Source organism: Engraulis encrasicolus, chromosome 3 (assembly GCF_034702125.1).
Source record: "Engraulis encrasicolus isolate BLACKSEA-1 chromosome 3, IST_EnEncr_1.0, whole genome shotgun sequence".
In the NCBI taxonomy this organism is placed as follows: Eukaryota; Metazoa; Chordata; class Actinopteri; order Clupeiformes; family Engraulidae; genus Engraulis; species Engraulis encrasicolus.
This window is the reverse complement of record NC_085859.1, coordinates 13,493,984-13,507,592: the sequence shown is the minus strand read 5'-3', so window position 1 is coordinate 13,507,592 and position 13,609 is coordinate 13,493,984. Positions and strand designations below refer to the sequence as shown.

The 13,609-nt window shown below is 42.8% G+C and overlaps 1 protein-coding gene across 1 annotated transcript in view; it reads left to right on the top strand.

Moving 5' to 3' along the window:
• prdm6 (PR domain containing 6) overlaps positions 1–13,609 on the top strand; it is a 53,131-nt gene that overhangs the window by 16,285 nt on the left and 23,237 nt on the right. Inside the window, exon 3 of the mRNA XM_063194308.1 lies at positions 10,572–10,699. Within this exon, the coding sequence (XP_063050378.1) occupies positions 10,572–10,699 (128 nt within the window). The remainder of the gene's footprint in view (positions 1–10,571; positions 10,700–13,609) is intronic.

Sequence of the window (13,609 nt, the reverse complement as noted above, 5' to 3'; positions counted from 1 at the left end):
TTGCTCCACACATCCATCTGGAAACCCTCCATTGGAAATGCATTTCGGAAGGCAGGGCCTTCTCCATTTAGGAGAAGAGCTAAGACATCCAACATTTAATGAAGGAGTATGAGGCAACTGTTCGGTCAATTGGGTGAGAACTCGGATAGAGGTGTGTGTGGAGCTCGGTGGGACTCCATGTGGAGCTTGGCGGAACTGCATTCCTCTGGCGGCGGGAGTCAGGCTATCTTCATGCTCCATTACTCTCACTTATCATCTCTTTACTCTCACTCAGCCGCCTGCGCGCACAGTTAAGATGTACAAAGCCTCAAGGTTATGATCATGTGCAGAATAATGTCTCAAATAGGAATCATCTTATCTCACGCCTCCTCTCACACAGCACAGACATGCACAATCCAATAGCATGACATAGAGCTACGTAGCTCCCTAAAACAGTAACATGCATCGGTGGCACCTTGGTTGTAATCCTGCTTGAAGAGATAAGGCACTGCATCATTATCTTATGTGATGTGCGGCGCAGTCTCTCTCTCTCTCTCTCTCTCTCTCTCTCTCTCTCTCTCTCTCTCTCTCTCGTTCTGTCTCTCGTTCCATCATTCTCTCTCTCTCTCTCTCTCTCTCTCTCTCTCTCTCTCTCTCTCTCTCTCTCTCTCTCTCTCATACACACACAAATACACACACACACACACACACACACACACACACACACACACACACACACACACACACACACACACACACACACACACACACACACACACACACACACACACACACACACACACACACACACACACACACACCACCACTTTGGATCAATGCATCCCATTTACATGCCAGCGGGACCAGGGAGATGGTGGCTAAGTGTTTCCCAAGATAAGGAACCAAAATTCCATTATCCAAAGTGTTTCACGTGTGTGCCTCTGCTTGACCCCTGACCTCGGTCTGTGCTCGCGCTGGCTCCAGGAGGGTACGGTATCAGGGGTGTATGTTGCCGTCTGTGCCTGTGTAGATGCTGTGTGCATGTGTGTGTGTGTGTGTGTGTACGTGTGTACGTGTGTGTGAGTGTGAGTGTGAGTGCGTGTGTGTGTGAGTGTGAATGCGAGTGTTTGTGTGTGTGTGTGTGTGTGTGTGTGTGTGTGTGTGTGTGTGTGTGTTTGTTGGGGGGTGGGGGGGGGTGTTTGGAGGGGTGTTCCAGAGCCTGCTGTCAACTCTAATGGTTTCGTAGTCCAGATTTACTCACTATAATAAGGTGAAGAGGTCAAGCGCCTGACAGGTTGGGTTCGCTCGAGCTCTGCACCACACCTTTCGTGTTTCTCGACAGCTCGCTCTCTCAATGTTGTCCACTCCCTGTTACCCGACTTTATCTCAACCCCTTTGTCTTTTAACATTTTATTCGGTTTCCTTTTTACCTTCTTTTGTTTCTTCAGTCGGTCTGCCTTTTGTTTGTACGTTCGCCTGTCTTTCACAGGCTTTTTTTCTATCTCTTGTTTTCCATCCTGTGGTCTTCTGAAGTCTATAGTCATCTCTTTCTTTCTTTCTCTCTCTTTCTCTCTCTCTCTCTCTCTCTCTCTCTCTCTCTCTCTCTCTCTCTCTCTCTCTCTCTCTCTGCTTGCATCTTTTCCTGTCTCTCTCATTCGGAGGGAGTGTCATTTTGACGTTTATTTAAATGCTCTCTGATTTCTATCGTATGTGATGCATGAGTGCCAATCACAAGAGAGAAGACATCATGACATAGTAGCCAGATGTGTCTCTGGTTTACCAATTGCATATGTCACACAACCCCAAATGGCAGCAATTGGTTAAATCGAAAAATGTACAAGCATACAGTGGATTGGATGAATGTAATGCTGTGAAATCAGATGGTTGTCATGAAGTGGCTGATGCAGAGGACCAAGGGTCAGCAAGACCCAACCGGTGACCTGCAACTGTTCAGAAATTCAGAAGCGAAGGAGGAGCACACACGCACGCACCCACGCACACACGCACGCACACACGCACGCACACACACACCACACATCAACCACACACACACACACGACAAGCACACATCAACCACACACACACACACGACAAGCACACATCAACCACACACACACACACACACACACACACACGACAAGCACACACACACACACACACACACACACACACACACACACACACACACACACACACACACACACACACACACACACACACACACAATGCCTGAGGAGCAGGGAAGAAGAGAATTCCAGTCTTCCTCTGATTTCCCTACATTGTTTTGTCTTTTGGCCCTCCTCGCTTAATGTATTTCTTTTCTTTTCACGGTATTGTCTCGTTTTTTTTGCTGGTGCGCTTACAGAAAATTCTGACTGTAGTATTATTGTAATTTGTCACCTTCTATCCCCACTAAAGACACACTAACACTTACACACACAGACATAAAAAACAAAAGATTAAGTGGCCACAAATGGAACAGCAGAAAAACAATGCAAGTGTATGTATGTGGGGCTGTTATGGTCCATCTCTCGTCTGGCCAGGTCTGGCCGTAGCACTTTGTCCACAATACACGCCATATGCTCCTTACACATGTATGATTGTCTGCACTCAGATGGCAGAATCTTCATCACAGATGCCAGGATGGGTTGTATGGCATTTAGATTGTAAAATACATTAAATGGGAAATCAAGTTGCTATTGGTTGCCTGTGTGTTGTTGTTGTGTTGCAAAAACGTGGATGGTTCATTGACAGCTGTGTTACGGCTGAGAATTACTTTTTTTAGCAGAGTTGTGAAGTATGAGAGGGTTTGGAAATAATGTCATATATAGTACAACATCGGTATAACTTCTTCAGTCCTCAATTAAACAAGAATTCTATTGAGTACACGTTAGATCAGTTAAATTAAAAGTTAACAGAGAATGTACCACCTGTGTACAAAATGCCACAACCTGAGTGGAAATATCATGCTCTTCGTTCACAGGCTACAGTGAGTGTCTTAGTTATATGCCTTAGTGCCTTAGTATCTTAGTGCCATCAGCCCCAGCTTGCGCAGAGGTCTTTATATATTCTGCATTCACAGATTTATAAATTAGGCCGTTTCCTTGATTATTGCTATCATTTACAAAAATTGATTGTTGGACCATGCTATAGACGGGTTTCAGCAATGCTATTGACAAGCTTGGCACTGGTTAATAAACACAGGGGCTTCGGCATGAACATCAAAGTCATTATTTGTCTGGGGGTGTGTAAATGTGTGTGAGAGGTGAACGGTTGAATTGTTTAGTATGGCAGATGGTTTAAGGTCATTATGCACTTAGGTACAAACAGGCAGAGAGCACAGTCAAGGCATGAAGGCCTTTCTGACAGCATAGTCCCTGGACCTCCCTATGTCAAAGGGGTATATGTGAGCAGTAGCCAAAAACATACACAGGCATATGTATGTGACTACTACTGACATATTATGAATGAACAAATGTCTGTTGGTTTCTAATAGGTCTTTACACTGATGAAGCAATGGCCAACAAAAGGGCAGTAGTTTACTAATCCAAGGTTCTGGATTATATGTCTGTAGTTGGGAGCGACTGGTTTAGTTAGTTAGTCATTCATAAGTGAGTCCCTGGCAGCCTAATATTGTCACCCACATATAAAATGGTGTTTAACGCTATCAAGTCTATTCCCTTGAAATTACTGTAATAACCTGTGGGTTTGACATTAATGTTTTTGCTCACTGGCCACTGCAGCTGTTGATTTTTATTAGCCACCGTTTTGACATCTTTTATTACGATTTTTTTTTGTTGCTTTGCAACGATATTGTACTACAAACAGTACATCTTAGCTCAGAAGATGAAGTGCTAAAGCAAGAAGATGTGCAAAAGCTAGTATGATTAACATGGCTTCCTACATGAAAATACAGCGGTTCAGACAATTAGACACTGAGTAACAGAATATGTTTCTTTAACTTGAATACAAACTCTTTTTTTGTTTCACCAGTTTCACCGGTGTCAATGTCAAGCCTTCAGATATTAAAGGGAAATAGTGTCAAAGGAGAGACACAAACAAAATTCACTGCTCATTTGTAGCCATGCAACAAAATGAAACCATATGTTGGCCTACTGTAGCCAAATGCAATGCATGTACAGATAACAATCCACATTGTGTCTTTGAATAGTCTTGACATTATCTAAACTGAAGCAATTTTCTTTTTTTTATTTCCACAGAACAAATAATTCAATAAGATTCAGGAAGATTCCTTTCAATAATGTTTGACGACGCAAACATACTGCGCTTTATTTTCTAATATTATATGGTTGTGACGTCATCGGTCGAATGCTCCATTAATTTCAACGGGGCTCCCCAACGTTCGCACGTCTGTTATTTTTCGATAACGGACAGGTTGGTCTATAACAGACCGCTGTCAATGGCAACAAGACTTTTCACTGCTAAAGCGACTTTTCAACAAGACTCTAATCAGCTGCTGTGATAGACAACACCTGCTGTTGTCCTGGCTACCTAGCTGTTGCCGAGCGGTGTTCCACAACGGCACTGTTTTGTTTTGCTCAGCAACAATCTTTTGACATTACTTCACATTAAATAGGCCTAAAGAAATGTCCCCGCCATGTGTGAATCATTTAAGTATATCCATATAATAAGCGGGTTAACTTTCGGCGAGTCGGTCGCTTTGTGGAATAGCAGCACTTCAGAGAGAACAAGACCCCTCCGCTCCGCGTCGGGGTCTAAAGATTCTCTCTGTCGTGCTGCTATTCCACGGTAGCGACCTTCTCGCCGAACGTTAACCCTTACATAAGGCCAACAATGATAGTATCAATATATCAGGAACAATGATAGTGAGAGTAAGCAGAGTAACTTGAGTGTAAACAGGAGGGGGTTATCTGCTCCGGAGAGACTGTAAGATGTAATATTTCCTGTGGTTAGCATCTCCCCAAGCATTGGCTCCTGCATGCGCTGACGTTGGCCGGACAGCTGTCGGGCGTCTAGCGGAGATCCATGGGGAGGTAAATCACTTTTATTGGGTGTTTACTGTAATTTACTGTAATTCTTACTTAGGGCTGCAACCAACCTGTCCCATACTTACTGCATTAAACCCCAGCAATGGGCATCAATCAAAGTGTGTTTTCCACTGGGGGAATTCTGCTGTGCTCCCTCAAAGGCAGGGTTTTTTCCAAACGATTGTCAATTTATTTATTTTTTCAGATGAAATGGGACAGGCGTTGGTTGGTTGGCTGTACTGCCTTGGAGGACCTGTCAACTCTTCCCTCCCTCCTTTCAGAAGTAGAAGGTTATGCCTACAGCAGTTGAGTTTTAACACTGATAGTGCTGATCCTACTCCCCAAGTGTTTCACAAATTTACTGTGTAGAGGTCTTGGCCTCAGAGCATATAAAACCCTGATGCATGTTTGATTGGACTATTTCCTGCCCCTAACGAGCATGGCAGTCAGAGGTCGATCTCAAGGATAAATCTTGCAGCATGTGTGAAAGGTCTCCTTGCCCTGGAAGCCACTTAAACATGCAGCATGAATCTGTAACCTTGGTCTGGCACGATTTTCAAGTCTTGTGAACATAATCCGGTAACACTTCCAAATAAGGGACCATAATTAACAGCAAAGTAGCTATAACCTAATACTAAAGTAAGGGTTAATAATCATTACTTAACGCCACATTAGACACTTATTAATTGTTATTAATGCATATGTTAAGCATTAGTAAGCAGTTACTTAACATTAGATAAAGTGAAAGCCCATTGGGAAACTCCAACTCCCATTGTCATTGTGACACAGCACTCCACAGCACACAAGTGAACACTGCACACTGCACACAACGAAATTGCATTTTATGACTCACCCGTGCAAGGGGGCAGCCCTCAGTGGCGCCCCATGGGGAGCAGTGCGGTGGGACGGTACCATGCTCAGGGTACCTCAGTCATGGAGGAGGATGGGGGAGAGCACTGGTTGATTACTCCCCCCTACCAACCTGGCGGGTCGGGAGTCGAACCGGTAACCTCTGGGATGTAAGTCTGACGCCCTAACCGCTCACCCATGACTAATACTATATACTATACTATATATTATAACTATTACCTTGTGTTTACTAATGTTCAACATATGCATTAATTACAATTATATGTGTCTAATGTGGCGTTAAGTAATGATTATCAACCCTTAGGTTATAGCTACTTTACTGTTAATTATGGCCCCTTATTTGTAAGTGTTACCCATAATCTTAAATGTTCAACATAATCACACTATGTCAAAAAGTAGAAGTGGAGCCAACATCAAATGATTCATGCAGCATCATACTTAAGGTTTTAAGATTTAGTAACTATTTTTGCCAGGACATTGTACGTCTGTTGCAGGAAGCACCTTTCACACTAACACACATGGCTGGATTGGCCATAAGGCATACAAGGCATTTGCCCGGTGGACTGTTGATGATTTTGGCCTGGTCCTCCCCTCAATGTAGTGGTATCAGTCCTCATGCCGCTACAGCTGACCTCTCAGAGTCAGATTTAAATATTCATTTTGGCTGTTGTGGTCAAAATGGCTTGTAATAGACGATTAAAACTGTTGTCGCTGGTTACATTGTGTCTCTTAGGGCCTAATGGACCGGGCTGAAAATGCTTTATTTCTTGTCCCAGTCCACTCACAGTGCAGTACAGCGCAGCAGGCTGGCACAAGCTCCAGCACAAAGTTGATGTAAATGAAACCCAGATGAATGTGCTTTATTTGCAAGTGAGTTATGTTGCCTGTCAGATAAGTATTCGAATGGAGCAAAAGTAGACCACAAACACAAACCGATGAGAGCGCAGGTATGCAGCATGAACACTGATGGCATTTCAGGCCATGTTCAGCAACCTGGATTCAGAAGATACAATTTCGGAATCATATCTGTAAGAGGTCCCACGCGGCCAGGTCATGTTATATTACAGTATTTCTCAATTGGTTTTGTACATTTCTCGAATCTCTCTCGCAATTTGCAAAACATAATATTCATTCTCAAAACAGCTTTAACAAATGGCAAAACGCAGTGGATAGCCTGCAAAACCAAGTCTGTTGCTCAAAACCCTTATTTGTCTTTCAAAATCAAATTTTTGTGTCAATGAACGTATCAGCGCCAGCAGAATGGTTAGTCATTGTGTCATAGTGTATGGGCAAGCTAGTCAAATCAATTTCTCATGTTGTCAATTGAATGGTACACTCTTGAGGATCTTTTCTGAAGCGAAATGTTGTTTAGATTGGATGGGAAATGTTGTAAATTCGGCTTTATATTACATTCATTCATTCTTTATTTGTGACAGACACAATGGTCCATATCATACATATACAGATTACAAAAGGTTAAATAAGAGACAGTCAAGGATAAAATAAATGAAAAACACAAGATAGGCCTACAGCCATCAAACATAAAGACACTTTCTCCAATGTCGCCTGAGCTCAGAAGAGAACCTTACAGAACTCTTGGCCGGGTTTACCAGAGATTCAACTATGCTATTTTGGGAGCAATTCAGTCGTCCCATGAATTTAAACATTATATTTCTCAGGACTGCATCACACCCAGGGATATTGGAGTGGACAAACAGACAGCTGGCACTGGACCATCTGGGTATCCTCATCAGCAGTCTCATTGTGTCATTATATGCAACTTTTAGCTTCTGATAGCTGCTATGCTTGTATTTGCACCATAAATGGGCAGTGTACATGGGTGTGCAGAAGGCTCTAAACAGGGAGCACTTGACATTAAAAGAACACATGCTAAATTTGTGAAGAAGCATATTAGCCTGAGCATACAGTTTACGCCGTTGCCGGTATATATCACGATCATCACAGAGATCAGATAAGATTGAGATAGTTTCATGCATTCAGTGACAAAGCTTTTTGAGTGATATGACAAAAGCAATTAATAATGTACGAAGTTACTGAGAATTGTACACAGCCATGGCATGGTGGACAAGAGCATTTCCTATATGCCGAAAACAATGAGAAACTGATTTGACCATGTGCACAGGTAACACCAGGAAGTCACAATTGAACAAAGACTTTTGAGAATCATTATTCCGTTGTGAGAAATGTACAAAACCAATTGAGAAAAACTGTAAAAAAAAATCTAGCAACAAGGCTTCTTGGAGCATGAAAGGGGTTCAAGCTCCAAGAAGCCGTCCAGCTGATCATCACAACACGCTTTGGATACATTTTGAACCATTTTGTTCCATGCCTGTGTGTGTGTGTGTGTGTGTGTGTGTGTGTGTGTGTGTGTGTGTGTGTGTGTGTGTGTCTTTGGGTTTTCTTGGTTTGGTTTTGTGTAGCTCCTGTAGCTCCATAGCTCCTGTGTCTGTGTGAGACGCCATCATATACACTCACTGGTGCAGACAAACTGGACGCTGCAGCTCAGTGAGGTCACCAGAGTCGCTCGAGGTCTCATGGCCTCATCCATTCTACCCAGACTTCCTTTGACAATGTGTGTGTGTGCGTGCGTGTGTGTGTGTGTGTGTGTGTGTGTGTGTGTGTGTGTGTGTGTGTGTGTGTGTGTGTGTGTGTGCGTGTGGGTGCGTGCGTGTGCGTGTGTGTGTGTGCCATCTATTCTCACCAGTCCTCTTCTGACAGCTGTCCTGATTTATGCACAGACCACAAACAGAGTAATCTGTACAGCGTGCACAGGCGCGCGCACACACACACACACACACACACACACACACACACACACACACACACACACACACACACACACACACACACACACACACACACACACACAGGCTTAAATGCAGACATCAGACATTGGTTGCACACACACACACACACACACACACACACACACACACACACACACGCACACACACGCACACACGCACACACACACACATTGTCAAAGGAAGTCTGGGTACACTACACTACACTACACTACACTACACGTAGGTATACCATACTTGTGCACACATATGAACAGCACCATCAGCAGAATCACACACAACCACACACGTGCATGCTCACCTGTTCATTTGTATTCTGTGGACACTAGCCCTAATGTCTGTAATAATAATAATAATAATAAGAAGAAGAAATTTTATTTTTGAGCGCCTTTCAAAATACCCAAGGACACTTAACAATCAAAACAAATACAAAACAGTAGGGAAAGTATAACAAAGCTTCAGTGAATTAACAATAGGAGAGTGATTAAAATGCAATGTGTGCACTTAGCCTGACTATAAGCCGGCAAATGCATTTCAAATGTACAGTATCACACAACTAGGGGTCGACCGATACAGGTTTTTTAATGGCCGATGCGATACCATTTTTTTTTCATCACCCTTGGCCGATAACCGATATTTGGGGCCGATATGGGTTAAAAAAAAAGGTTAAAAAAGGACAAATATTCCAGGTCTCAAGTTAAAAATAAACATTCCTTTAACATTATCAAATTGAGGTAGAACTTGTAACATTTAAACACTCACTCTAACAATCAAGTAATGTCTAACAATCAAGTAATAAAAAAATAAAGTGTCTTGGTGCTTTTAAAAAAACCCGAATGACATAAAATAATAAATATTGCGTATCGGCCAAAACCACACGTGTATCGGCCGATACCGATACACTTAAAATATGCAAATATCGGCCTGATGTATATATCGGTCTATCCTTACACACGACATCAACATCATCACTGCTTAACGCCACCTCCGTTTATTATTGTTGAGGCAAGATTTAGCAAGAAAACTGTCAATAGGCGTTTTTCCACATACACCCGGCTATGCCGTGTCGTGTGGAGCTGAGTAGTGCTGAGTGGTACTGTCAAGCCAGTTCGGTTTGTGTTTCCATTACAAACCATGTTGCCCGGAGTATGGCTGGAGTTAAGTTTTTGGCGTTGTCAAGTAGCATTACTCTACGTAGGCTGACAGATATCTCAGTTATCGAAGTAGGCTATAAATACCGTAGTTTTATTTCAGCGACATCATATTTGGATACTACGATGTTGATTTCTGCCTTCGATTTTCATATCACAGTAATACAGTGTCAAACTACAGAGCATTCTAAGAGAGTTGATCTGGTGGTCAGCATGATTATTTTTTGATGCACTGATGAGGACGAGTTGACGCGGATTCTGGGTAATAGGCAGCGAAAGACCCGCTCAGCTCGCTTCAATCGCGCTCAATCGAAAATCAAAAAGTGGCGACTATGTCGTGCTGTGTTGTGCTGTAGGCCTACCGGGTAGAAAACGGACCATGCAAAAGAGCCTATTGTAACTGAAATCAGACCAACTGAAGAAAACTGCTGAGTATGAAGGCAGTGCTTTGCTGTCCACCTAGGAGGACATAGTCAGAAAATGTTGAGTTGGATTAACTATATGTGTATGTCAAATGAAATGTTTTGCTCTATCTCTTAATCCCCCCCACAGGGATTTTCAACACAGTGCAGTATTTTACTCTCCCTTTCTGTGTGTGTGTGTGTGTGTGTGTGTGTGTGTCTGTGTGTCTGTGTGTGTGTGTGCGTGTGCGTGTGTCTGTGTGTGCGTGTGTCCGTGTGTGCGTGTGTGTGTGTGTGTGCGTGTGTGTGCGTGTGTGTCTGTGTGTGCCTACACAGATCTATGACCAGGAGGGAGGACTACAGCACTTTATCGATGGCAATGAGCCAAGCAAGTCCAGCTGGATGCGCTACATCCGCTGTGCCAGACACTGTGGGGAGCAGAACATGATGGTGGTTCAGTACAGGTAACGTCTTACGGCTGTGATACATGTACGTAAATTCCACTCGCTCTCAACCTGCTCGCTCGCCTCGCGTGGTGACGTAGCATCGTTTCCCGGTCAAATTAGCTTAGCTTAGCAAATGCTGTGGTCAAACAACCGTCTCTCTTCAATCACAAACACTGTATGTGCAAATAAAAATGATGAAACAGGAGCAAATATATTGGTCACCTTAACCCAAGTGTCATTTATTTTAAAACCATCTGTGAAAAACGATCGGCAGATTTGACACCACCGAAATCAAAACATTTGCCTCCATTTTTAAATATCCCAGTACTGCTGGTGACCAGTGGTGACGCACGTGACGTCATGGCGTTGAAAGCTCTCCCATTGGTTAACGCTTCGCTTCGGTAGATTTTTCAGCCAAGCTCAACTTTCTCGCCTCACTCGCCCACGGCCCGCCACCCTTGCTTCCCTACGTCACTACCTCTCGCCTCGCTGCCGCGTCCCAACGGAAAATAATGGAACGCCACGCTTCTACCGCTTTGGTAGCGCCCATGTAATTCAGGCGTTACTCTTCACACAAAAGTTAGTTCATGGCCCCTGTTAGGCCTATATGTTTGTTGCTACCAGAATGCTATTGACCACCTGTGTATTGCTCAGGCCTCTGGGTCATGTCATAGTAATTTAGTGCTACTGTATTGAAGGCTTTTTAACCCATTTTAGCCTAAGCCCTTTTTGGGAAAAGGTGCCCTCTCCCAATTAAACCTAAATATCTCAGACTCCGAAGCACGTAAAAAATATGTGAAATAAGTTGCATTTAAAGCTATTGCACTAGAATGTGTTCATTCAGCTCTAACTTACCCTCATTTTTGATCAAAGAAACAGCTCAAATCTCAAGAATCTGATTGCAGTGTATATGTCGCTCCAGGACACAGTGGGTTAAATGACTAGTACACCGTTGCACTGGCAGAGAGGTACACATCACCAGACTGCACTGCTAAGCTGCCTGAAATAATGAACTTTCTATTGGCCAACAACATACCATGTTTGGACTGTTATCGCTGAAATGTAAGCATATACCTTCGAAATGATGAAAGAAGGGATATTGTAACATTTACCTTCTGTTTTTAAAACTTGCCAGGGTAGTTAAGTAGCAAAACTATAAACATGAATCTTTATCATATCATGGCGATTTATGATATCATGGCAAGTGAAAGCAAGATTTGTGGAATACAGTGCAAAGCAATAATGATTACACCCCTTTTGAATAGTAACAATTTGTACCATATTTCCAAGTGATTTCCAACATGAGCATAAAGTAAGTTTAATTCAATATCTGTTGAGTTTACAAGAGAGAAATGTTAAGTTAATAACTTTTTTTTTTCTGAAATCAAAAGTGATTACCCCTACCTATATTAAAATGCCATAGACAGGATCATGATCTGCTTCAGTAGTCACAGTACATGTTTGCTGCATGTTTCTTTTGGCGAAATTTAGTTTCCCAATGTTGACGGTATTTATGCAGCCCAAAACCATGTCTTCTCCCACTAACTGTAAACAGGGGACACTTTTCCTTGCGCTACTCACCTGAGCACCATCACACATGCTTAACCCCTTAGTGCAGAGACTGTGTTATAACTGTCAACTATGATTACTGTCACCAAAATTGTAATGACTATGTCACTATGTCACTATGTTACTTAAAGCGATGGTTCGGAGTAGAATCACCCTAATGCCATTTGAACCGTGACACCCATCCACCTTTACACCCGAAGTGTTTTCTGCCGCAGACTTACATCAACAGAGTTGCCGTGTTATTCGATGTTTATTCCGGTTAGCTTGACTCAAGCGCATATGGATACTGGGCACCGTCTCCAAACTTGCCCCACAAAAATAACATGTCATGACACCAAACTTCTGCAGTAGCACAAATATGGTCTGTACTCACGAAACGAAGCATTTGGAAGTTTGGAAATAGTCCAGGAGTTTAGTATTATCAACACAAGCTGAATAGCTTCTCTGCTGCTAAAGCTGTGCCAACGTTACTTCCGTCATATGAGACAAGCCCGTAAAAGTCTTCAACAAACTTCCAGACGAGAGTGTTAAAAAAGTTTTCACTGAATTGTGATTAAGGCTTATATTTTCAAGGCAATACTTAAAAGATATTTCAAATCTTACCTACTATCAATTAGACAAGGATTTTCGTTATCAATACTGATGCTGAATTCACTTTTCATTGTGCATATTATGAGCTTCGTTGAGGACTCTTACATGCTTGTCTTAGATGACGGAAGTAACGTTGGCGCAGCTTTAGCAGCAGAGAAGCTATTCGGCTTGTGTTGATAATAATAAACTCCTGGACTATTTCCAAACTTCCAAATGCTTCGTTTCGTGAGTACAGACCATATTTGTGCTACTGCAGAAGTTTGGTGTCATGACATGTTATTTTTGTGGGGAAAGTTTGGAGACGGTGCCCAGTATCCATATGCGCTTGAGTCAAGCTAACCGGAATAAACATCGAATAACAGGGCAACTCTGTTGATGTAAGCCTGCGGCAGAAAACACTTCGGGTGTAAAGGTGGATGGGTGTCACGGTTCAAATGGCATTAGGGTGATTCTACTCCGAACCATCGCTTTAAGGCTCTCGGTAATGGCATAGCAATATTGTTATGATGCAGTTGAGTATTTTCAGCAAATAGTGAATAGGCCCATTGGTCACCCTATCTGCAGTAAGAGGCTACCACCATCTAAAACAAGTGAGGTGTTTATCTTCAGACCACAAGACATGGTTCCAGCAACCCATATCCTTAGTCTGTCTCTGATGAGACCACGCTCAACAAATTTGCTTTAGATGGTGTCGAGCATGTACGGTGGTAACCAAGTGAGTCCAGTGTTCAAAATGTCACTTTTCAAAAGGGGTGTAGTAGTCATTAT